Genomic DNA, 27,676 nt, shown 5'->3' on the forward strand with positions numbered 1-27,676 from the left:
GTGTCCCCCGTACCTGTCTCAGCTCTGATCCCCGCGGCCCCCTCCTCCTTCACAGTGCACGCCGGTCACACGTGCAGAGCGCGGCTGTCAGCTCAGCTTCCTGCTTTGCTTTCAGAGACGCTGGCTGCTGCTGCTGCTGCTCGGCACTCTGCAGCTGTGACCCGGGGAGGGTGGATGCAGATTCTTTGCACCCACTCTCCTCAAATGGAGGGTCTGCACTCTTAGAAAATGGGGTATACGTTCCCTGAACGTGCCCCCCATATTCTAGAAGGTCCAGAATCGCCGCGGGACTTTCACAATGGATTACAGGGACCCGATTTTTTTTTTTCTTTTCAATAAATTCGTGAAAGAGGGAATATTTTGGGGAGTGTTTTTTCAAATAATTTTTTTTTTGTTGTCAATTTTTTTTTCATTACTGTCAATTAGTTATGTCTGGTATCAAATAGACGCCGTGACATCACTAATTGCTGGGCTTAATTCCAGGTGACATTACACATCTGGTATCAACCCCATTTATTACCCCGTTTGCCACCGTACCAGGGCAACGGGATGAGTTGGGGCGAAGCGCCAGGATTGGCACATCTAATGGATGCGCCACTTCTGGGGCGGCTGTGGCCTGCTATTTTTAGGCTGCGAGGAGTCCAATAACCATGGCTCTTCCCACCCTGAGAATACCAGACCCCAGCTGTCAGCTTCACCTTGGCTGGTGATCTAATTTGGGGGGGACCCCATGTTTGTTTGTTTTTTTTAATTATTTATTTATAAATAATTAAACAAAAAAAAAACAGCTTGGGGAGCCCTCCAAATTGATCACCATACAAGGTGAAGCTGTCAGCTGTGGTTTGCAGGCTACAGCTGTCTGCTTTACCCTAGCTGGCTATCAAAAATAGGGAGGACCCCACGTCATTTATTTTAATTATCTTTTTTCTTTTTGGGCTAAATACAAGGCTAGGCATCTTTTAGTGCCACATGAAAGGCACTAAAGGGCGCCAGCTTAGAATATGCAGGGGGGTGGGATGTTATATATGTTTGACATCTGTCCATTCATCCACTGTAGCATTTTAGGCTGTGTGCCCACGATCAGGGTTTGCAGCATTTTGGGCGCCGAGTGTTTTCCCTGCATCCATAATGCTGCGTTGTGCAGTAAAAGCACAGTGGAAGGATTTTTAGAAATCTTATGCCCACTGTGCTTCTTTTCTCCGCAGCATAAACCGACCTATGGTGCAGCTTCCTGAGCCTCAGCATGTCAATTTATGCTGCAGAGATGAGTGTTCTCTGCAGGTAGAATAGAACTAAAGTCCACAGAAGCCTGAACCCAAATCGTGGGCATGGGCAGCTGCGTTCTCCCGTGGACAAGGACAACACTCACATCTCTGCAGGAAGGCTGACATTGTGTACTAGACGCCGTGTCGCTGGATCATGGCCACATAGCCTAAAGGCCGCTTTACACGCTGCGATATCGGTACCAATATCGCTAGCGTGGGTACCCGCCCCCATCTGTTGTGCCACACGGGCAAATTGCTGCCCGTGCCGCACAACATCGCCCAGACCCGTCACACTACTTACCTGCCCGGCAACGTCGCTGTGACCGGCGAACCGCCTCCTTTCTAAGGGGGCGGTTCGTTCAGCGTCACAGCTACGTCACTGAACCGCCACCAAATAGAAGCGGAGGGGCGGAGATGAGCGAGACGTAACATCCCGCCCACCTCCTTCCTTCTGCATTGTGGCGGGAGGCAGGTAAGGAGAGCTTCCTCGTTCCTGCAGCATCACACGGAGCGATGTATGCTGCCGCAGGAACGAGGAACAACTTCGTTACTGCTGCAGTAACGATTTTTGAGAATGGACCCCCATGTCACCGATGAGCGATTTTGCACGTTTTTGCAACGATGCAAAATCGCTCATAGGTGTCACACGCAACGGCATCGCTAATGCAGCCGGATGTGCGTCACCAATTCCGTGACCCCAACAAGTTCGCATTAGCGATGTCGTAGCGTGTAAAGCACCCTTTACAGTGAGAATATTGTTCCTGCAGCAACATTTTTGTGAAGTACCTGTGGATTCAAAATGCTTACTATACTCCTGAATAAAATCCTTGAGGGGTCCAGTTTCCAAAATGGGGTCACTTGTGGGGAGTTTCTGACGTATAGGTACCCAAAAGGCCCTGCTAATGGGACATAGTGCGCACAATTTATTTCAACTTTTCCAAAATTCAAATTGTGCTTCTTCCATTCCAAGCCCTCCCATTTATCCAAACAGAGGTTTTTGGCCACATATGGGGTATCCCTGCGCTCACAAGAAATTGGATAAAAACCTGTGGGGTCCACGTTTTGTTGTTGCCTCATGAAAAAGTGAGAAAGGTGATGCTAAAGAAACATTTTTGTGAAAAAAATGAAAATTTTCAATAGCAAAACCTAAGCTTATCAAATTCTGTGAAGTATTCGTGGATTCAAAATGCTCAATATACACCTAGATAAAAGCCTTAAGGGATCTAGTTTCCAAAATGGGGTCACTTGAGGGGGGTTCCTGCTGTTTAGGTACCTTAGGGGATCTGTAAATGCAACACGGTGCCCGCAATCTGTTTCAGCCAACTTTGCTTTCCAAAATTCAAATATTGCTCCTTTGGTTCCAAGCCCTCCCATTTACCCAAACAAAGGTTTCTAACCACATGTGGGGTATTGGCGCGCTCATAAGAAAGTGGGTAACAAAGTGTGAGGTCCAATTTTTGGTGTTACCTCTTGAAAAAGTAAGACAATTAGTGCTAAAGCAACATTTTTAGGTAAAATGCTAATTTTTATTTTTTTTCATTCCACATTACTTTAGTTCCTGTGAAGCACCTGAAGGGTTAATACACTTCTTGGATGTGGTTTTGAGTACCTTGAGGGGAGGTGCAGTTTTTAGAATGGTGTCACTTTTGGGTATTTTCTTTCACCTAGGCCTCTCAAAGTCACTTCAAATGTGATGTGGTCCCTAAAAAAATGGTTTTGTAAATTTTGTTGAAAAAATGATGAACTTTGAACCCTTCTAACTTCCTAACCCCAAAAAATGTTGTTTCAAATATTGCGCTGATGTAAAGTAGACATGTGGGAAATGTTATTTATTAACTATTTTGTGTGACATAACTCTCTGGTTTATGGGCATAAAAATTAAAAGTTTGAAAATTGCTAAATTTTAATTTTTTTTCTCAAATTTCAGATTTTTTCACAAATAAAATAAAAAAATATCATCCTAAATTTACCTCTAACATGAAGTCCAATATGTCACGAAAAAACAGTCTCAGAATCACCGGGATCCATTGAAGCGTTCCAGAGTTATAACCTTATAAAGTGACACTGGTCAAAATTGCAAAAAATGGCCCAGTCATTAAAGGGAACCAAACATCAGGATTTTCGTGTATAAGCTGCAGCCAGTGCAGTACTGGCACTATCATGCACAGTGTGTACATACCATTAGGGTGCAGCTCGGGTGTTTAGGCAGTGAAATGAAATACAACTTTATAAAGTTTGAAATTTCGTGCACTTTTTGATTGACGTGTGCACCTCTGCAGATAATGTCCGGGCGGGTTATGCAGGAGTTCCCCGCCCCCCCACCAGCCTGTTCCTCCCTCTCTCCTGATGTCCGGGCGGGTTATGCACGTGTTCCCCGCCCCCCCGCGCCGCCTGTTCCTCCCTCTGGCTGTATGTAAATATCTAATCTTCAGAAACATGACGCCGGAGTGGGCCTCTGCGCATAGCGCTTATCTCCGGCGCCATGTTTCTGAAGCCCCCGCATTACACAACTTGGTGTCTGAGAGGGCGGCGCATGCGCCCTCGTTTCTTCACAGCCCGTTGTGACCGCGGGAGCGCGCGCGATTAGAACAGGACAGAACAGCTGACCGGAGGACACGATTACCTGCTGCTCCTGTATCATGCCGCCCCAGGACACCGGGCCAACACACCAGCCGGTGTGACATCGCTGTGGCGCCGCCCTCTCAGACACCAAGTTGTGTAATGCGGGGGCTTCAGAAACATGGCGCCGGAGATAAGCGCTATGCGCAGAGGCCCACTCCGGCGCCATGTTTCTGAAGATTAGATATTTACATACAGCCAGAGGGAGGGAGGGAGGAACAGGCGGCGCGGGGGGGCGGGGAACACGTGCATAACCCGCCCGAACATCAGGAGAGAGGGAGGAACAGGCTGGTGGGGGGGCGGGGAACTCCTGCATAACCCGCCCGGACATTATCTGCAGAGGTGCACACGTCAATCAAAAAGTGCACGAAATTTCAAACTTTATACAGTTGTATTTCACTGCCTAAACACCCGAGCTGCCCCCTGATGGTATGTACACACTGTGCATGATAGTGCCAGCACTGCACTGGCTGCAGCTTATACACAAAAATCCTGATGTTTGGTTCCCTTTAACTACAAAACTGGCTTCGTCCATAAGGGGTTAAATAATTAAAAAAACAAAACAAAAACAAAATACTGTGGCTTACCCTCTATTTTTCAGAAACAGCTAAGGTATAGCAGACATCGCAGCTTTACCTCTGCTGGTTATGGAAAAACACGGGGAACACAAGTAATTTTTTTCTGTTATTTATTTATTTATTTATTTAGCTAAATAGCTAAATAGCTATCCAAACTATCTATTATTATTATTATTTATTATTATAGCGCCATCAATTCCATGGCGCTTTACATGTGAAAGGGGTGTACATAATAGGGACAAGTACAATAATCATATACAATACAAGACACAAACAGGTACAGGAGGAGAGAGGCCCCTGCCCGCGAGGGCTCACAGTCTACAAGGGATAGTTGAGGGTTGAGCTGACTATCTATGAGCGGCGCTGTCTATCTATCTATCTATCTATCCATTATCTATCTATCTATCTATCTATCTATCTATCTATCCATTATCTATCTATCTATCTATCTATCTATCTATCTATCTGTGTACATAATCTTATACATTATCTGTATACATAATAAACCATTCATTTCGGTGTCATCCTTTTTTTTCCTGGTTTTCCGGATGTTACATGGATGCTATCTGTATTTAATCTATGCTGTTGGAAAAAAACGGACATGTCTCTGTGTGGATCATACGGACACGTAGGTGGTTCACTCAAACACAAGATTCATGTGAAGATCCCTATTGAGTTTAATTAGTAAGAGTGTGAATGTGTCTCCAGTACATGTGAAAGCGGACACCACCCGTATCGGAGACACGGACCTGTGAAAGGGGCTCTTGGTTAATTTAATATCCAGTTTCAGAAACATAGGAGGACCACAAAAGGAAAAATCTACAAAAGTGGAGATGGATCCACGTAGCGGAAGATGTTCAGGTGGTAAATAAGATGGAGAATGCATAGTCTACTGCAGATACATTTGGTCATTTAGACAATGCCAGTTATGGTAGCCCCTGTATAACACTACTTTTGCTGCCTTTAATTGATATTATTTGGTCAGTTATGTGTTATAGTATATAGCAATATCTGGCACTTTCATTTTGCACTATATGGCAATTCTATCATATGGATTGATCTCCATTTTTCCCTTAAAAAAACAAACAAACAAAAAAATGAAGTAGTTCTAAAATTGAAAAAAATTACTTTGGGCTGTATATAGGGTTGAGTTTTTCAATCTGCCTTAAAAAATATGATAAAAATGAGTGATACTAAAGGCAATTTTGGACTTATTTTCACAATAAGGCATATATAGGCTGAGAATGACCATCTCTTCTTATAATAATCTCAAAAAATCCATGGAGAAATCATTCATAAACCTCCAAAAGCCAAACCTGCTCACACCCAAACCTCTATATGTGTAATGGGTTGTGCCGAGATCAGGTCATCAGTAGAGATGAGCGGATCTTTTGGGAATTTGAATTCACTGGTTTTACAGAATTTTCTAAAAAAAAAATCAGACTTGCAGTGAATATATTTATGGAAATCCCAATATTGCAAATTCAACTAAATTCGACTCAAACTTGATGCTCTGACGATTGATCGTCTCATCTCTAGTCTCATCAGGTCAAGTAGGCAAACAACAAAATTCATTGGCACCTCACCAGAATCAAATAAAAATAGGAATAAGACAGATATTGATTAGTTTCATATGACACGGGACCAACACTTTACTAGTTATTGCTCTCACTTGTCCATATGACATGTCAATCAAGAGTGGGCTGGAGAATCAATACTGTAAGAAAGAGTAATGATGATCTATAAGATTAGTAATGAATTTGTGAGGCTGTTAAAAACTGCAGTAATCCACTAGGCAACCAGTGGAAAATGTGGCTCTGGGTTTTTACAGCTTTTGCCATGATTATCTATTGATTCGACAGCATTGCTACCAAACTAAAGGCCCCTTTACACACTGAGACTGTCTAGCGATCCCACCAGCGATCCCAACCTGGCCGGGATCGCTACAAAGTCTCTGGTGAGCTGTCAAACAGGCATACCTGGAAAACGACGCAACAGCGATACGGACATGCAGAACGACCTAGGTAGTCATTGGGGACGTTGTAAAGCAGCTGTTTGAAAGGGAAGTTGCTAACGAAGTCGCTGTAAAGGCCCCTTTACACACTGAGACTTTCTAGCGATCATGCTGCACAGCGGGAAACAAAGGACCAAAGAATGGTCCTGAGAGATGTGTAGTGATCAGCAACCTCACAGCAGGGGCCAGGTCGCTGATGTGTTTCACACACTGCAATGTCGCTGGGGAGGTCGCTATTACGTCACAAAACCGGTGACGTTACAGCGATGTCGTTTGCGATGTTGCAGTGTGTAAAGGGGCCTTAAGTCAAATGCACGGATCTCAGTTTCTTTGCTTCAAGGAATGGATCAATATAGGTTCAGCAAAGCATAATGAAAAACTTATCAGGTCTGTTGTCAACAATTGTACTAAACAAAAAAATTGGGAAAAATGAAGCATTTTTTGTATGGCAGGCTCCGTTTAGATTAGGTATATCTCACCACAGGGTTCTCTAAGGTTAGGTCACATATTCCGCCATTTTTACAGCTTTTTTTCTTCCAGACAAATGATTGACACCCTAACAGAAACCATACAAACCCGTTATGAGTCAGTGGGGTCTTTCTAATGGGGTCCATCATGTGATGGATCTGTACCTTCCAAAACCTAGTGTTAAACCAGTCTAAAGGAAGAATGACTCTTGGTTCTGCTAAACTAAGGCTCTGTTCACATTTCATTTGTGGTATACATAAGATTCATACATTGGGGTGAACGATATAGGAGAGCCATTGTTTAAGAAAATGGAACAATCCAGAAAACAATCCAACGTTTCGACCTATGCAAGGTCTTTGTCAAGGATATCTGTATTGAAAGAGCCGGGTTAAATATATAGTAGGGTAAGCATATGGTCTATGCTTATAGTGCCAGAGAAGGTAAAGGCAGCATGAGCTGCTGGAGGATAGCCTTGTGGGTGCTGGGCACGTCGGCTCTTGCAATACAGATATTCTTCACAAAGACCTTGCACAGGTCGAAACGTTGGATTGTTTTCTATTCCCTTGGTGCTGGATCTGAATAAAAGTTTCACTTTTTGCAGCAATATTGAACTAACTTTACCTAATTTTGTGCTGAGGTTCAATTTTCTACATCAGAGGACATCGTTCTTTCCTCGCGCACAGATAGGCCCCTGCATAACACCTTCCCTCACTTAGGAAACACACAGCCGACCTGAAACCCTAGTCACCCCCCTTAGGGAAAGATAGACACACCAATGGGCGGGACCAGGCGGTTGGACATGCCCACTCAGGCATCTAGACAGCCCGGGGCGGGAAAACATTTAGTTAGTTCAGTTTGGAGTTCAAGTGGAGAGGAGTGTGGGCTGGAGCTAGGTGTAGCTCCAGCAGAGGAGGTTCAAGTTGAACGGTGTCAGGGTTGGAGCCCTGGTGCCTTTGGCTTGGTGGCAGACGGTGGTCTCCGACAGCAGGAGACGGGAAGATGGCTCGGCAGAACCGAGGTGGACCGGGACAGGGTTGTAGCCCGCTGGTGCCGACACAGGGAACCACCGGAAACCGGAGCACAAAGGGGGGTACTCGGACCTGAAGCTAGGACCGGAAACCAGCGGCCTGGTTAACCGATTGAGGCCAGGACTAGAGGTCCTGTCTCACCCAAAGTCCCTCATAGAAGACAACAGCGCACCGATATGGATAGGAGGTGACCGCCAGGGCCCACATATCCCACGGGCCAGCGTCTGAGGGCACGGCTCCTTAGGCCACATCCAGCCGGGAGCGGACTCCTGAGTTTCAGACTAGGAAGTCCACCTTACACCAAGCTGCTGGCACGGGGCGGCACAAGAGCTTTTGCCCATAATGTGCACAAAAGTATATAGCAATGTGTATATTTTAGTCATGGCTCTCTGTATGTGAAAAGACAGCCTGCTTTTCTCCCACTAGATGCCATTCCCTAAGTCTCATCTAAGTGAATGATCAGAGGTCAAGTATGGCCAACCCTCTCTGGAGCGCTCCCTTCAAGAATTAATAAATGTATATAGTGGGAAAACCCTCTATAATAGACTGGTGAGGTTCAGGGAGGGACAACGCCAGCTTATCCCTTTTATAACAAATCCTCAGTGTTTTACTTTAGCACATTTTCTGTGTTTACATGCACATTGCCTGTTATTAGCTATATCCAACTCTTCATTGTATCTCCATACTGTAAGAAATATCATTGAAAAGGATTATATTGTGCAAAAGAAAAATTAGGACAGACAATATAAAGCAGTAGGAGGATCTATGGAGAGCACATCACACAATGGCACACTACAAATACAGAGAAGCGTACGGTATGTAATTTGTGCTTTCAACCGAGCCATCAGTCAATGGGTAACGGAAATACTGGAAAGACAATTTCCATTTAAAAATTGGCAAAGAGAAGAACCAGAATAATAACATGAGGAATCACACGAGGGCAGATCAATATTTATCCAGACATCTAACGCTCCAGATAACATAAGTGAAGTATGTCCTATGATACGATTGATAGATAACTGATACAAAGGATCCTGCAAACAAGAAAATTAATACAAAGCATAAAAAAATCACTCAACCATATAAAAAAATCAGTAAATCTACATTACTTCTATGACTTTCTACAGATAATACTAGGAAAAATTATGATGGATTTACACGTGCCAACAGTGGACATGAAAGGACCCCCTATCGGCTACAAGCAAGCCAACCGGCAATGGTCTGATCGAACAGGCCCGACCCATGTTTTTTGCTCATAGACCATAATTTTCTCAGCAGCTCATCTCCTGTGCATGACAATATGCTGTCGAGAAATATGATTTTATGGAGTGTTTTGCTCAATACTCAGATGTTTTCCAGCCTGCGGAGATAGGACAATAGTTCGGTAATTGTTCTTATGAACACTCACTCCCTGATTATTGGCCCATCTATATGGCCCTGAGTCACTCAGTTGTCCTCTATGTATAAATATTGGTGTTTTTGAGCATTTTTTTATTTTGGTGGTTTTGTGAAAGTGATGCTACCTGAGCCTTGGAGTGTTTTCATTTATTTAATTAATGCAAATGTGTTTTATGTACCATTGTGACTCCAATCTATGGGATAGCAAACAAAAAAGGAAAATTAAAACTACTCATACTTATGTAAAGGGGTTGTTCACTACTTGGACACCCTTTACTCATTCCCATATTCGCCCCCCTGTAAAAATAATAAGGCTATACTCACCTCCAGTGCGGCCGCGGTTCCAGAGATGTTTAAAGCCACGTTCTTGGGACACACATGACATTATTATGACACGTGAGACCCGTGACAAATCAGTGCCGGCTTCCTTCTCCCCGCCTTCGGACGTTTGAGCAGGAAGTCAGAGCAGCGCTCACATCCTGCTCAAATATCCGAAGGTGGGGAGACAGACGCCGGGTGCCTACTGGTCACAGAGTCCACATGTCATAACAATGTCACATGAACCCCAGTAACGCGGCTTTTGACATAGCTGTAACCGCAGCCGCACCGTAGGTGAGTATAGGCTTATTTATTTTTATGGGAGCGAACAGGGAAATAACAAAAACGGTGTCCTAGTACTGGACAACCCCTTTAAGTGGCATGCATTTATATGTTATGGCCAAAAACTAAACCAAAACACGATGTCAACTTGCAACAAAAGTCACATGGTTCATAAGAGTCCACTGAGGCTATAGTTGTATGTAGGGTCACAAGTAGTGATCACCACTGAGGTATAGGTGTGATCCAGCTGTCTCCAGACAGCAATAGGAACCTTCAGAATGATCCATCTTCTTGTGGGCTGCAGCTGTCACCCCATAAAATTCAAATATTAAACTACAAGAAGTCTAAGATGAGCAACGGCCCATAGTGGATTTTGTATATGGAATTTTACTGTTGCAATATATTGGACAAAAAAATGAACATCACATAAGTTGTACAGCAATATTACATCACCATGCTATTTATTTCTACAATTTGAAATAAACCGTGACAGATAAACACAAAAAAAGACCAGTGATGTTATCCAAACTCATCAGCAAACAGATGTTTTTTTACAGAGTCAAAGGGAATATGACAGCAGGTTTTTGCTATGTAAGCTGAAGACAGCATTCTGCAAGGGTTAAAACACAGAATTCAAGGATGCCTGTCTTGTCAAGGTCCAATTTGTTCCTTGCTATGTTTGTTTAAGCAGCAGTACTTATCATTGCTTGGACTACAATGTCACTTCTCTTCTCCTCTGATTGACACCTCACTTTCAATCTACAATATCTATTGAGAGCCTGGTGTGTGCGGGGACAGCTTTCTCAGCTCTGCTACATGACTAAAGCTAACAATTCAGATTGTGTCAGTATGGCTGCATCAGTAATCTAAGTGATACATCGTTGGATTCAGGATCTCTTTGCCAACGCAGATTTCACACACTGAAATATACAACCCCAATTCCCAAAGAGTTGGGAATCTAGCAAAAACTACATCTCAAGCTACACGTGTGTTTCCAGCATAATACAAAACATCAAATGATTGAATCTATAGCAGTTTCTTCTTTGTGTCACAGATTTTCTCTGGATTTTGTAGCAGAGAGAAATCCACAGCACAATCTGCAGTCACGCCATTATTAGGCATATAACTCATGAACTTACCACGATAGTAGGTAGAAAAAGCCTAAGTTCCATAGCGAAATGTATGTCAGCGCGTCACTCGCTTACATTTTAAAGTTTTCTAGCAAGTCTAAACAGCGACTTAGGGCGGCTTTGCACGTTGCAACATCGCACGTGCGATGTCGGTGGGGTCAAATCGAAAGTGACGCACATCCGGCGTCACTTTCGACATCGTTGTGTGTAAACTCTAGATGATATGATAAACGAGCGCAAAAGCGTCGTTATCGTATCGTATCATCGTTGCAAGCTCCGACTTTTCCATAATTTTGCTGCAGCGATGGTACGATGCTGTTCCTCGTTCCTGCGGCAGCACACATCGCTGTGTGTTACGGCGCAGGAGCGAGGAACTTCACCTTACCTGTCGCCGGCGGCTCTACGGAAGGAAGGGGGTGGGCGGGATGTTTACATCCTGCTCTTCTCCGCCCCTCCGCCGCTATTGGCCGCCTGCCGTGTGACGTCGCTATGCCGCCGCACGACCCGCCCCCTTAGGACGGAGGCGGGTCGCCAGCCAGAGCGACGGTCGCAGGGCAGGTGAGTGCATGTGAAGCTGCCGTAGCGATAATTTTCGCTACGCCAGCTATCATAAGATATCGTACCTGCGACGGGGGCGGGGACTATCGCGTGTGACATCGCAGCATCGGCTTGCGATGTCGCAACGTGCAAAGCCCGCCTTAGAGTTTATTGACCATCTGTAATTTTAATTTAGCTTTTACAAGCTCTGTTCAGGATGACAGCATTGCATTATGTATAATTGAGAACTCACCACTAGAGCAGTCTGCGCCTCCCCATCCGGGCTCACAGTGACAAGTATCTGGCGACACGCACCTCCCATGCACGCATTCCTCCGTACAGAGAGCTGTAAAGGAAAAACAGAAGTTAGAAAGTTAACTTAGTGCACGTACAAAGAAAGACAGGAACAGAAGACTCAAGCTTTTTACAGTGTGGGAACCTTGATTTTCCTATTCCTACCTTTTTAGGGCACAAGCACATGGCCATATTGCAGAATTGGGCTATATATTTGAAAAGGAATGTGGTCTGTCATCTCAAAATTACCTATTTTTGTAAATCAGGTTTTTTTTGTACTTTTTTTTATTTTTGATATCTTCCAATTGTCCATTTAAAAAAAAAAAAATCTTGCAATATTTACACTGGCAACTAAATCTAACAATAGACTCATGGATCCAATTATGTAGCGATGACACCTACTGTATATACAGTATATGGTAGATAACATTGGATCTAGCATTAAAGGGAACCTGTCAGATAAGTTATGCTGCTCAATCCGCAGGCAGCATCAGTCACAACCTAGCAGCAGCATTGCAGCCAGGTATATTATCTCAGAAATGCTGAAGGGTTCCAAAGAGGATATCCTTTAAAGATCCGGCCAGGGACCATACCCGGACACAAGACTAGTCTGGTTCTTCCCCCAGTCGGGTCTTGCAAGTTCCTCTGCAGGTGATTGACAGGTTTCTTCCTTGTGTATATTTACTGAGAGACCTGTAAGTCACCTGGAGCTCTGCAGGAAGATCACCAGGGGTGGAGCCAGACTAGTCCTCTCCTGCTTTGGTCCACAGTCAGATCTTTAAAGTACATTTCTTCTGAAATGCTGTAGATTTGTAGATGAAAAATGTCTGAATGAGGCCTTAAAGGGTTTGTCCACTACTTTTTAGTAGTCTGATCGACAAAGTCTGATCGACTGGGGTCCAACACCCCGCACTCCCGACTATCAGCTGTTCTCGGTCCCGGCGGCGGCAGCAGGCAGCTGGAAATGCTCAGTTTCGGCACTGTTTTGTTTTCTGATAGTGACTGCAGCTGGGTACTGCACATCTGCCTCCCATTCTAATCAATAGGATGCGAATCTGCAGTACCTGGCATTAGCCGCTACCAGAAAACGAAGAAGCGCCAGAACTGAGCATTACCGGCTGTCTGTTGCTGCTCGGACCAAACACAGCTGATCTGCGGGGGTGCAGGGTGTCGGACCCTGACCGATCAGACATTGATGACCTATCCTAAGGATAGGCCATTAATGTAAAAGTGGTGGAAATCCCCTTTAAATAAAAAAAAAATCTTTAATTGTTATTACATGAGGAATAAACGTATTCAGTAAAACAGCCAATCAGGAGGAGAATCTTGTCTTTTTTTTTAAAAGTTAATGTATTAACTTTGCAACAGATATTTACAGACATTTAAGTAATAAATGCAATGTTAAACAGTCTTTCTAAATGTCAAAGTCATCGTAAGAATCACTAAAACCTCTACAAAGTTTCCATTCATTGTAAGAAAGAGATCAACCGAGCAAAAAACAAGTGGAAACGGATTGTACATTTTTCACTTATTCCATAAAATATAGCTTTTACGGTAATGTATCCAGAGACACTCTTCTACAAGAAATTCTGAACGAACAAGTAGAATAACTATAAAGTATTAAAAAGATGTACAAAGATTTTAAGGAGCCGGAGAAAGAAAAAAAAGAATTAATAAATAGGAATCTGTTATGGCTAAAATACTATTTGTACTATTAGATATTTCCATAATCCTCTCTGCTAGAGTGCACTTACTATACAAAGTACATCCAACACATCAAAAGGAAATCTAGCTCCATCCAACAAGTCAGAGACATTACCAGTCACATATACATCTTGTTATCATTATGTACTGTGTAAACGGACCTATGTAAGAGGATGATGACTATTTCCACAAAAAGGAACATATATATGACCCACTGTAGTGTAGTACATAAGGGTCCCTTATAGACAATAAATGGTTTGTGCTCCAGCCATTCAGAAGATGCAGCAGACAATGGTGGTGACACACTTCAGTTGAAATATTGATACTACACTGTGCGCACAATTATTGGGTAATTTGTATTTTTGATGATTAATTTTATTACTGAACAACTACAGTGCTGTCGGTCGATCCAAAAGGTTAATGAACATGAAATCTCAATATTTAAGAGAAAACAGTGAGGTTTTGTCTTTCATAGGAAAATATCTCTGTGTGCAAAATTAACATAATCAAATCTGCACCTCCTGGCAAAAAAATGCACCAAAACGCATCTGGATGCAGATATGGTGAAGAAATGTCTGCACCCAAAGACTCACTGTGCACACATTGCCTAATCTGGGAATCCGGCATTGAGTTCAATGACTTGAGGTGACATCAAGTCAGTTGACCTGTGGTCACAGCTGGGGTACCATGGGAACCTCCAGCAGTGACCTCAGTAACATCACCACTCACAGCTGCGGCTCTGTCAGTGTGTCTCGGAGGCCGCAGTAAGCGATTGTGACGCCCTGGGCAAGCCAGGGGTCACAGGTCACAACATCACATGCACCCCACATTCCCGGCAGGTACACCTAGGCTAACCTAAAATCCTTGTTGCCTTCCTCCAGGGGCTGATGTCCACACCAGGGGGTGGGCCAGGCGGTTGGCTCCGCCCACCGAGGAGTTCACAGCCCTGGAGGCGGGAAAACCAGGCAGATCAGAGAGAGTTGAAGTTGAAGTCAGACTAGAGTCTGAGAAGCAGATCAGTTTGAGGGAGTGAAGTAGAAGGAAGTGGTAAAGGAGGACAGTAAGAGTGGCGACAGAAAAGGAACAGTGAAGAAAGCCTGAAGTTGGTCTGGGTGTGTGCCCCGGACTGAGACAGCAAGGTCAGCAGGCGGCAGTGATAGTCTGCAGGGGGACTGCTTGGAGGTTGCTGGAAGGACCGCGGACGAGTGGTGACCCGGCGGTACCGAAGCAGTATACGAAGAACAGTCAGCACCAGGGCAGAGGCCTTTCGGATCCCGGCAAGGCTAGGAGTCGCCATAATTTGCCAAATACGTCAGTGAAGGGGACCTCTGTCTCCTAACAACCAAGTCCCGATTGAAGGCAACAGTCCGACCGTTAAGGGGAGACACCACCACCGCCAAGGCACCAGTTTCCCAGAGCCAGCGCCTGCGGGCAAGAGAGGGGCTCCTCCGGCCCATGTCCAGGTCGGGGAGCGGGTAACCGGTGGGAACCCATCTCTACCAAAAAGACTTTACATAGGTGCAGGGAAGAGACTGTCACCGCTAACTGCAGGGAACATCTGCACAGTAACCGTCCGAGGGACCCGTCCAACCAGCCGTTTGTTTACCGAGAACTGTGTCGTCTTTATTGGCTGAGTGAGTACCTCCGTGCCGTGCGGCACAGCGCTGCCCCTGCGCCCCTGCACCTCCGCAGGCCCCATACCCGCCTGTCCACCATACCAACCCCATCACTGGGCCCCGGGACCACCAAAACCCCTACCCACGGAGGGGCAAATCAACAACTGGCTGCTCCATACCATCACTCCCGGGCTCCCCAGACAGAGCAGCGGTGGTGTCCACTTAATCACCACAACCGTGGGTGGCGTCACGGACACTAAACTATCCCAAAACCCAATCCCCTTTCACTCACGGGCGAGGAGCGCCGCTCGAGTCCCCGGGATCCGGCCCATCGCTCGAGCCACCGAGCAGCAGCAGCAGGCCGCAGCAGCGGCAGCCGGACCCGAGCAGTGGGAGAGCGCGGCGTCCCCTCCTCCGCCCGCGACAACTTGGCGTCACGAACAGGATAGGGCAGCGGAACCCCGTTGTCCAGTCCCCGTTGGGACCACCAGTGTGGTTGTTTGAAAAGTTGTGAAAATGAGAATAATAACCGAAGATTGACCTGATTAGCCATGTGATTGAAACCGGTCGTTGCCGGCACCGTTGTCCCCGTGGGGACCCCTTAGTTGCATAGAGAACTTTCTATGGACTAGCCCCTGAACTTGCAGGGCAACCACAGACGCTAGTGGCTTGTAAATAAGTTGTGTTACCGTTACCGTTTCCGCATTTACCGCCTCCGGAGAGGCAGGTTGGAGGGAGGGCCCACAGCAGAGCAGGCTGGGGCCCAGCCACCACAGGAACCGATGGCTACCCTCTGGAGGGGAAGGACAGATCCCGCTCGGGTAACTGGTTCAGGACTGGGGTCAAGGGGTGCTGCCTGGGTTTTAGGGGCAGCATCAGGGCCAGGTTACTTGGGTGGGAGAGAGCGGAGACCGTAACCGTTAACCGTTTAAAACCGTAACGTTTAAGAAATGTGCCTCCCGATGTGGGATGATGTTTTTCTACTTGTATATATGTTACCGTTTTTTATCTTTGCAGAAAAACAAAAGGAAAATAAAACCGGTGTTGGACGGGCAGCCCGAGGACGGTCTGCGTTTTGCTAAGGGGGAATGTGACGCCCTGGGCAAGCCAGGGGTCACAGGTCACAACATCACATGCACCCCACATTCCCGGCAGGTACACCTAGGCTAACCTAAAATCCTTGTTGTCTTCCTCCAGGGGCTGATGTCCACACCAGGGGGTGGGCCAGGCGGTTGGCTCCGCGCACCGAGGAGTTCACAGCCTTGGAGGCGGGAAAATCAGGCAGATCAGAGAGAGTTGAAGTTGAAGTCAGACTAGAGTCTGAGAAGCAGATCAGTTTGAGGGAGTGAAGTAGAAGGAAGTGGTAAAGGAGGACAGTAAGAGTGGCGACAGAAAAGGAACAGTGAAGAAAGCCTGAAGTTGGTCCGGGTGTGTGCCCCGGACTGAGACAGCAAGGTCAGCAGACGGCGGTGATAGTCTGCAGGGGGACTGCTTGGAGGTTGCTGGAAGGACCGCGGACGGGTGGTGACCCGGCGGTACCGGAGCAGTATACAAAGAACAGTCAGCACCAGGGCAGGGGCCTTTCGGATCCCGGCAAGGCTAGGAGTCGCCATAATTTGCCAAATCCGTCAGTGAAGGGGACCTCTGTCTCCTAACAACCAAGTCCCGATTGAAGGCAACAGTCCGACCGTTAAGGGGAGACACCGCCACTGCCAAGGCACCAGTTTCCCAGGGCCAGCGCCTGCGGGCAAGAGAGGGGCTCCTCCGGCCCATGTCCAGGTCGGGGAGCGGGTAACTGGTGGGAACCCATCGCTACCAAAAAGACTTTACATAGGTGCAGGGAAGAGACTGTCACCGCTAACTGCAGGGAACATCAGCACCGTAACCGTCCGAGGGACCCGTCCAACCAGCCGTTTGTTTACCGAGAACTGTGTCGTGTTTACTGGCTGAGTGAGTACCTCCGTGCCGTGCGGCACAGTGCTGCCCCTGCGCCCCTGCACCTCCGCAGGCCCCATACCTGCCTGTCCACCATACCAACCCCATCACTGGGCCCCGGGACCACCAAAACCCCTACCCACGGAGGGGCAAATCAACAACTGGCTGCTCCATACCATCACTCCCGGGCTCCCCAGACAGAGCAGCGGTGGTGTCCACTTAATCACCACAACCGTGGGTGGCGTCACGGACACTAAACTATCCCAAAACCCAATCCCCTTTCACTCACGGGCGAGGAGCGCCGCTCGAGTCCCCGGGATCCGGTCCATCGCTCGAGCCACCGAGCAGCAGCAGCAGCAGGCCGCAGCAGCCGCAGCGGCAGCCGGACCCGAGCAGTGGGAGAGTGCGGCGTCCCCTCCTCCGCCCGCGACACGATCACATTTTCTAATTAGACCGCACTCTGTACCTCAGATGTAGCAGAGCCAGAATCGTCATGGGACGTCGGGTCTGTGGATTACATGGGATCTGCAGGAGTGCTCTGGAGGTTAATAAATTGGAGAAAGAGGGTGTTTTTTTCTTAAATAAAGTATTTTTCTCTGTATTTTGCATGCTGTATGCTTTATCTGCATCAAAATACGGGGGGGGGGGACCCTGCACCATTTTAAAAATGTATTTATTTTTACACTTCACAACTAATCACAGATGCCGACACGCCAGCAGTCTGACTGCAACTAACCACAGACGCTGTCACAGAGGATGGGTGAGGTCAGCAGAGAGCTAATGAGTGGACCCGGAAGTATTGTGACAGCCGTGCTGGAGACTCTGTAAGCATAATTATCCTGCTTTACAGACCCATAGTCCTTATTAGTACCATTTTATAACAATTATGTTTGGGTCCCCAAAGACTTATATGGGGTTCAGCATCTGGGCTCATGTTCTGGTTCAAGTCCGGTCCCAAACTAGACTTTTTTTTATGTTTAGTGGGACCCAACTCACCCAAACATATGCGCGTTTGTCCATCTCTACCCATAAGTTCTCAATAGGGTTTAGGTCCGTTGAGGAATGGGTCATTATTCTTTCATCATTAAAGTCTTTACTGGCAGCCAAGAACTGGAGTCTTAGCTGCATGTGACGGAGCATTGTCTTGCATAAAAATCATGACTCTGTCTTGTACCATTGCAGGAGGAAAGTGTCTTCTAAAAATTGATAGTAAGTTTGGGAGTTTATTTTGAGTCCATTTTCAACCAGAAGAAGTCCCATGAGCTCATCATTAATACCAGCCTATACTAGTGCCCCACGTCTTCTTTGCTGGCATCTGAGTTGAAATGTAGGTAAGTGCCTGTTACTGATCCAGCCTGTCCATCTGGTCCATCATAGGTTATTCTCAACTCATCAATCCTTAAAACCTTAGAAAAATCTGTCTTCAAATTCTTCTTGGCCTAGTCTTAATGTTTCATTTTATGTATCTTGTTTAGTGGTGATCAGTTTCCTTCATCACTGCTTTGTCTCTGAGCACTGATCACCTTTTACTTCTGTGGCTTGTTCAGTGATGGTCGGTTTCAGCCTCCCTTACCTCGGCCATGTCTCTGAGCACTGATCTCCTTGTACTTATGTGGCTTGTTTAGTGGTGGTTGGTTTCAGCCTCCTTACCTCGGCCATGTCTCTGACCACTGAACACCTTGTACTTCTGTGGCTTGTTCAGTGATGGTCGGTTTCAGCCTCCCTTACCTCGGCCATGTCTCTGACCACTGATCTCCTTGTACTTATGTGGCTTGTTCAGTGGTGGTTGGTTTCAGCCTCCTTACCTCGGCCATGTCTCTGAGCACCGATCACCTTGTACTTCTGTGGCTTGTTCAGTGATGGTCGGTTTCAGCCTCCCTTACCTCGGCCATGTCTCTGACCACTGATCACCTTGTACTTCTGTGGCTTGTTCAGTGGTGGTCGGTTTCAGCCTCCTTACCTCGGCCATGTCTCTGAGCACCGATCACCTTGTACTTCTGTGGCTTGTTCAGTGGTGGTCGGTTTCAGCCTCCCTTACCTCAGCTATGTCTTTGAGCACTTGTCTCCTTGCACTTCTGGGCCCTCCAGGGAGGTTGCAGCTCTGGAATATGGCAGCGCTGGAGGACAATGGGCTCCTGGTCGCTTCATTATTGTCCAATAATTGTGCATAAAGTGTTTATTGGATATTGCATCAGAGGATTAGACGTTTACACTGGAATACATTAAGCTACATTAAGCTGAATGACTTATTGTCTATGTCCTACCTATCAATGGCCGTAGTGTAGCTATTTGGCCCTCTGTAGAAATACTGTAATACTAGAGGGAAACTAGAAGCTCCAGGATTTTTAAAGGGTTCTTTTGGTACTTGTATTACTTTTTTTACTACCAATAGGCAGTTAGCTGCTAAGTACCGTCCTGTTCTACCTGGTGCCGATCTCTGCCGGCTCAGAGCGTTCGGTCACAGGCCACTCCTGCTGGCGGTATCACTGCTTCCGCTGACATCACATTGACAAAGTAGTGTCTTCTCTTCCGCTCTGCTCTAATGATGGGGGTTCTGTACTGATGTCATGCAGATTGACAGCTGGCTGCCCACAGAGTAACTGCTAGGAGCCATCTGTCAATCAGCATGACGTCTGCAGCAATATTTTGTCGACAATCGAGAATAGAAGCGAAAGAGCTGCTCTGTTGGCAAGAGGTGAATTGAAGCAGCAGAATCTCCACGTGAACCATCAGATATCAACCCCGTGCAGATCAGGTAGATATTTAACAATTACCTACCTGTTAGTCCTTAGCCCCATGCACGAAAATAATAAAAGTCACGGCTAGCGCTCATCAAGGTGAAACCACAAGTAACAAATGCAGGATATACACAACAAAAAGGGGGGGATGGGAATTAATCAAGACTGACGTTTTATACGCCAGTCTTTATCCGGGGTGTGTTGGAGTAAGATGTGTCAAATTCATTAAGAGACACACTCTTCTTAATGAATTTGCTGCATCTCTCAGCTGCAGTCATGACCTGGAGGACATTCCTGCTATCATGAATCTATCACACACCATTCCTTCTGCCAAGCTCCTCCCACTTTTCAAAAAGCTGTCGAATCTGTTGGGAAAACATCAAAATTCATAAACTTTTTGAACAAGTTTACGGTTCACAAAAGTTTTCTACAGCCGTTTTCTGACAAAAAGGTGGGGACCTTGGAGCTGGTGCCTATTTAAACGCAGGGCTTGTGTGATGTACCAATGTCACGTGCGCCCCGGGAGACTGAGTGCCGACAACGCTGGAACGGCATCGTCATCAGAGGTTAGTATACGTTTATTTTAAAGGAGGCAAACACTCAGATTGAGAGTGGGTTCTAATAGTGAACAACCCCTTTAATGGGAATCAGTCAACAGGTATTTACTCCACCATCTGAGAACAGAATAATGTAGAGACAGAGACCCTGATTCCAGCGATGTGTCACGTACTGACCTGCTTGCTGTCATTTGGATAAAATCACTTTTCTTTGCTGAAATTCTAGCAGTTATTTGAATGTAAAGCTTTCTGGCCATATACAGTGTACACAGAAAGCTGCCAATCAATGGTGGGAGAGGAGTTATATAGAGCTCATGAATATGCAGAACTACCTGGCAGCACGCCAAGTAGTCCTCTATTGATAATATCCTGCTAATTAAACATTGATTTTATCAAATTGACAGCAAGTAGCTCAGTAAGTGACACATCACTGGAATCAGGGTCTCTGTCTCTATATTATGCTGCTCTCAGATGGGTTAGAAAAAGCCTAGTAACAGATTCCCTTTATGAGCTCTTCTATCTATCTATCTATCTATCTATCTATCTGTCTGTCTGTTGTATGTTCCAGTTCAGTTTCTTGGTATCAGTATATTCCCTTCTGGTCAATATTCTGAGTGAGCTGGATATGCAATTATATGATACAAATTAAAACATAAAAATATTATGTTATTTGATGTTATTAAAGCACCACTTTGGTATTTTTTATTCGTCGCTGGAGGGGTGCTTTAAATGTAAGCCCCCCGGCATATACTCACTTTCATGTGTCATCACCTTTTACCAACGTTGCTCCGGTCCTGCGGCGCCATTTTGTGTCTGTAACTTTTCCCTGGCCAGAAGTCAGAGGCTATGTCACAAGCTCTCAATGCAAGTCTATGAGAGCCAGAACGAGGCCAGATCAAGGCTCTCATAGAGTTGTATTGATTTGTGAGCTCCGGCTTCATGAAACAATGGAAACACTAGAGCTGCCGGCAAGTCACAAACCGCCAAGACCGACCAGAGCGGCAGTGATAGAAGAGGAAGCTTCCAGAAGGTGAGTATCAGACAGGGGGCGGGGGACTTACATTTAAAGCGTTATATTTAAAGGACTATATTAAAGCTTTAATATAGTAACAATAGCCTCCAGCAATGTATTTTTATAAAGATCCATAAATGCAGGTGTTCTTCTGTCTATTGTCAAAGTCCATATTCCCGATCTGCCTGACAGTAAAAAGTATAAAAAAAAACATTCTTCAAATGTCCTTCAGGCAAATTTCCAACATAAAAGAGCCAAGTATTAAAATGCAACATTTTTTGCAAATGATCAATATATCTGTCAAACTAAAATGTTGTGGCTTCTATAACACAATCCAGTACTGTCTGCTGTTATTTTAATGTTTTTATTAAAAACTATTGTGTGAATTTAGAAATGTATATTTTTTTTTATTTCATACACATTACCAGCTGCAATGCTCCAGTTGTGCTCAAAAGTTTACATACCCGGGCAGATTTTTTGCTTTCTTGGCCTTTTTCAGAGAATATGAATGATAACACAAAATCTTTTTTTCCACTCATGGTTAGTGGTTGGGTGAAGCCATTTATTGTCAAACTACTGTGTTTTCTCTTTCTTAATCATAATGACAACCAAAAACATCCAAATGACGCCGATCAAAAGTTCACATACCCCAGTTCTTAATACCGTGTATTACCCCCTCTAACATCAATGGCAGCTTGAAGTCTTTTGTGGTGGTTGTGGCTGAGGCTCTTTATTTCTCAAGTGGTAAAGCTGCCCATTCTTCTTGGCAAAAATCCTCTAGGTCATGTAAATTCCTGGGCTTTCTTGCATGAACTGCGTGCTTGAGTTCTCCCCAGAGTGGCTCAATGATAGTGAGGACAGGAGACTGAGATGGCCACTCCAGAACCTTCACTTTGTTCTGCTGTAGCCAATTACAGGTCAACTTGGCCTGTGTTTTGGAACATCCAAGTACGTCCCATGATGAGCTTCCAGGCTGATGAGTGTAAATTTACCTCCATCATTTGCTGATAACGTGCTGCATTCATCTTACCTTCAACTTTGACCAAGTTTCCTGTGCCTTTGTAGCTTACACCCCCCCACATCATCAGCGATCCACCTCCATGCTTTACAGTAGGAATGGTGTTCCTTTCATCATAGGCCTTGTTGACACCTCTCCAAATGTAACATTTAATGTCGTGGCTAAAAAGTTCGATTTTGGTCTCATCACTCCAAGTTACCTTGTTCCAGAAATTTGGAGGCTTGTGTCTATGCTGTTTGGCGTATTGTAAGCGAGATACTTTGTGGCATTTGTGCAGTAATGGCTTTCTTCTGGCGAATCGACCATGCAGCCCATTTTTCTTCAAGTGCCTCCTTATTGTGCATCTTGAAACAGCCACACTTCTAGTTTTTAGTGAGTCCTGTATTTCAGCTGGTGTTATTTATAGGTTTTTCTTTGCATCCTGAACAATTTTCCTGGCAGTTGTGGCCGAAATTTTTGTTTGTCTACCTGATCGTGGTTTGGTTTTTACAGAGCCCCTGATGTTCCATTTGGTAAATCACAGTTTGAACATTGCTGACTGGCATTATCAATTCCTTGGATATCTTTTTGTATCCCTTTCCTGTTTTATACAGTTCAACTATCTTTACCAATAGATCCGTTGACAATTCTTTTGCTTTCCCCATGACTCACAATCCAGAAATGTTAGTGGCTGGATGAAAGATGCAAGAGTCTGTCTGGATCCCAGAAACTCATTCAACGTTTATGCACACACATTGATTACAAGCAAACACATCACATATGAGGATGTTACCTTTATTAGCCATTCAAATCCATTTGAGTCAACTTCTGTGCATGTTATCAGGCCAAAATCACCAGGGTATGTGAACTTTTGATCAGGGTTATTTGGATGTTTTTGGTTGTCATTATGATTTAAAAAGAGAAAACACAGTAGTTTGACAATAAAATGGCTTCACCCAACCACTAACCATGAGTGGAAAAAAAGATTTTGTGTTATCCTTCATATTCTCTGAAAAAAGGCCAAGAAAGCAAAAAAATCTGCTGGGGTATGTAAACTTTTGAGCACAACTGTAGGAGCCTATGGGAGAAGAAAGAAAAAGAAAGAAGAAGAAAGAAAAAGAAACAAGAAGAAGAACAATGAAAAAGAAAAAAAGAAGGAAAAAGAATGAAAGAAGAAGAAAGAAGAAGAAAGCATAATAATAAATACGGAAAAGGTCTTACAATATTTCTTGGTGTTTTTAACCCTATTTATATTTCAGGAGCCTGTAAGCACAGAATGTCCCATTAAATAAGCCACTCCCTTTATAATTTTTAGCATATGGACAGTGATACATAGAGGCTGTATAAAAAGCTTAAATGCAACTCCCTTCCGGCGGTGTCGACACTCACTCTCTGAGGGCTCATGAAGTTGTTGTATCTTGCATGCCCTACACCCAACCACCACCGGCTTCAAGCTCCCCACTTTCGGACCTATAAGTAATTAAAAGAAAGTGAGTGGCAGCCGAAGCTCTCACTTCCTCTTGATCACTTATACGTCAAAGGCGGGGAGCGTGAAGCCGGTGGTGACTGTAACAGTCTTATGTGAACTCTGGGAAAGTGTGTGTCGGCACTGCTGGAGGTGAGTATAAACAGCAGCGGAGGTGAGTATAAACTTTTTTATTTTAACTGGGGGAAACACGGGAAATTTGGAGGGGTTGTCTAAATAATGGACAACTTTAAATCGTATCGTAAAAATGCTTTATAGTCAAAATTACATGTATGTATTATACAATTTACAGGGGTCTTGATATTTCTGATGCAATGGCCGGTCCACATCACCTATTTTTTTACAACTTCCAAAATAGTGCCATGAATAATAGTGGAGTGTGACCTCTATATAGCGTACATGACGTGCCTGCTCTAAAATAGAGAAATATCTTTCCCTATCTACAGCCTTCATCTGTCCCTTCCTAGTTGTCCTCCTTTCACCTCTGTTGATTGCCTATTGATAAATGCAGCCACTTGTACTGGACTGAATTACAATACAGGCTATATTACAGACTATTAGCCCATATAGTGCACAGAAAGAGACTCTCTTTTAAGTATGTTCCACTTTGATTTCTGAAATAACACCGAACCCCCTAGTAAACAAAAGATACTTCTAGCTGCCGCTCTAGAGCCATAGAGAGCTTGGCTATTGATTTCTTTCTGAACTCTTCATGACTTTTTGTTTTTGAATGACATGAGGGAAAAAGAGATATTTTTATTTCCTGCTTTCAATGTGAGTAAAAAGAAACCTAACTTTAAAGCATAGGTTGAAACATCTGATAGCACCCAAATGTGAAAGGAACAAGAGTCCGCAAATCAATAGTTGTATTAAGTACGTACATGTAGAGAACACATGGGGCTACATCACACAGACATTGCTGCTGGCATTTAGCGTCTGCTCATCACAAGCAGGTCAGGAATATCATGCAGATGTCTATTAAATGTGATTAAAACTGATGCCGGCAACCAGCTCTCAACACGCTACTGAAATTATTCCCAGCTGTTTTCGAGGTCCAAGCAAATTGCGTGGATTGGAAACTGATCGGAAACATTAGGTTACTAGATCTGCAACAGCTTCAGGCCATGTTCACACAGTCTTTTTTTGTTATTTTGGTCTAATAGTTTTTATTAATGTTAAGAAATATCTACAGTCATGGCCTAAAATGTTGGCACCCTTGAAATTGTTCTAGAAAATAAAGTATTTCTCCCAGAAAATTATTGCACCTACACGTTTTGTTAGAGATCTTTAGTTCCTTTGTGTTTTTGAACAAGAACCAGAGAAAAAAGTCAAATTGGTCATAATTTTACACAAGACCTCAAAAATGGTCCTGACAAAATTGTTGGCATCTTCAAAACTTGTGGGTAAACAACTTTGTTTCAAGCATGTGATGCTCATTCAAACTCACCTGTAGCAAGTAACAGGTGTGGGCAATATGAAAACCACACGTGAAACAAGATAAAAAATGGAGAAGTTGACTCAATCTTTGCATTGTGTGTATGTGTGTGCCACACTAATCATGGAGAAAAGAAAGAGGAGAAGAGGACTGTCTGAGGACTTGAGAACCAAAATTATTGAACAATATCAACAACCTCAGGGTTAAAAATCCATCTCCAGAGATCTTGAAGTTCACTGTCCACAATATAATCAAAAAGTTAACAACCCATGGCACTGTAGCTACTCCCCCTGGATTTGGACATCAGAGAAAAATTGATGAAAGGTTGCAATTCAGAATAGTTTGAATGGTGGATAAGCCGCCCCAATCTAGTTCCACAGAAACTCAAGCTGTACTGCAGGCTCAGGGTGCATCAGTGTTAAGCCCACTTTACACGTTGCAATTAGTTGTACAATCGCATTTGCGATGTGACACGCCCAGGTTGCATATGGGATCTTATGAGATTTCACGTTGGTCGTTCATTTGCTGTCACACGAGCGTTAGTAGTCTATGTTAAATTGATCAATGTTATGTGCGATCCTTTAGATCATGTGTTCTGTGACGTATGCATTGGGCACCTTTTTTTTTTTTTATTTATTGACTTGCCAAGCGTGTGTAATGTGTAGGGATGTGTTTTTACTATGTCATCTGCCATTCAGCTCTGCTACATGGCCGCTAACAGCAGACACAGACAGCCATGTAGCAGAGCTGAATGGCCGCTGACAGCAGACACAGACAGAGCCGCACTGTCAGAATGAACTCGGGTGAACTTCACCCGACTTCATTGTCATGCTGCGGCTCTGTCTGTGTCGCGCCCTGATTAGCGGTCACCAGTGAAGGACTCACCGGTGACCGCTAATCTCCTAAGTTACTGAAGTTAGCAGCCCTCTCTCATACTCACCAATCCCCGATCCCCGGCACTGCACGGCGTTCACACTGCTCTGGCGGCTTTTACTGTTTTGAAAAAGCCGGCCGCCCATTAAACAATTTCGTATTCCCTGCTTTCCCCGCCCACCGGCGCCTATGATTGGTTACAGTGAGACACGCCCCCACTCTGAGTGACAGGTGTCACACTGCACCCAATCACAGCAGCCGGTGGGCGGGTCTATACTGTGTAGTGAAATAAATAATTAAATAATTAAAAAAAAACGGCGTGCGGTTCCCCCCAATTTTAAAACCAGCCAGATAAAGCCATACGGCTGAAGGCTGGTATTCTCAGGATGGGGAGCTCCACGTTATGGGGAGCCCCCCAGCCTAACAATATCAGCCAACAGCCGCCCAGAATTGCCGCATACATTATATGCGACAGTTCTGGGACTGTACCCGGCTCTTCCCGATTTGCCCTGGTGCGTTGGCAAATCGGGGTAATAAGGAGTTATTGGCAGCCCATAGCTGCCAATAAGTCCTAGATTAATCATGTCAGGCGTCTATGAGACACCCTCCATGATTAATCTGTAAATTACAGTAAATAAACACACACACCCGAAAAAATCCTTTATTAGAAATAAAAACACAAACATATACCCTGGTTCACCACTTTAATCAGCCCCAAAAAGCCCTCCTTGTCCGGCGTACTCCAGGATGCTCCAGCGTCGCTTCCAGCGCTGCTGCATGGAGGTGACCGGAGCTGCAGCAGACACAGCCGCTCCGGTCACCTCCACGCAGGTAATGAAGACAGCCGCGCGATCAGCTGCTGTCACTGAGGTTACCCGCTGTCACTGGATCCAGCGGTGGCCGCGGGTAACCTCAGTGACAGCTCAGCTGATCGCGCTACTCACCTCAGTTGCTGCGTGGAGGTGATAGGAGCGGCGGTACAGTCCCAGAACTGTCGCATATAATGTATGCGGCAATTCTAGGCGGCTGTTGGCTGATATTGTTAGGCTGGGGGGCTCCCCATAACGTGGAGCTCCCCATCCTGAGAATACCAGCCTTCAGCCGTATGGCTTTATCCGGCTGGTTTTAAAATTGGGGGGAACCGCACGCCGTTTTTTTTAATTATTTAATTATTTATTTCACTACACAGTATAGACACGCCCACCGGGTGCTGTGATTGGGTGCAGTGTGACACCTGTCACTCAGCGTGGGGGCGTGTCTCACTGTAACCAATCATAGGCGCAGGTGGGCGGGTAAAGCAGGGAATACGAGATTGTTTAATGGGCGGCCGGCTTTTTCAAAACAGTAAAAGCCGCCGGAGCAGTGTGAACGCCGTGCAGCGCCGGGGATCGG

General features: G+C 45.2%; 1 protein-coding gene across 5 annotated transcripts in view; it reads right to left on the reverse strand.

The window, feature by feature from the left end:
* The window catches only part of MEGF11 (multiple EGF like domains 11), a 789,316-nt gene that overhangs the window by 437,710 nt on the left and 323,930 nt on the right, over positions 1-27,676 (reverse strand). For all 5 annotated transcript variants that reach the window (XM_075346053.1, XM_075346052.1, XM_075346050.1 and 2 more), the window contains exon 5: positions 11,891-11,983. In XM_075346053.1, the coding sequence (XP_075202168.1) occupies positions 11,891-11,983 (93 nt within the window). The remainder of the gene's footprint in view (positions 1-11,890; positions 11,984-27,676) is intronic.

The sequence above is a fragment of the Anomaloglossus baeobatrachus genome, chromosome 4 (genome assembly GCF_048569485.1).
Source record: "Anomaloglossus baeobatrachus isolate aAnoBae1 chromosome 4, aAnoBae1.hap1, whole genome shotgun sequence".
NCBI classification, from domain to species: domain Eukaryota; kingdom Metazoa; phylum Chordata; class Amphibia; order Anura; family Aromobatidae; genus Anomaloglossus; species Anomaloglossus baeobatrachus.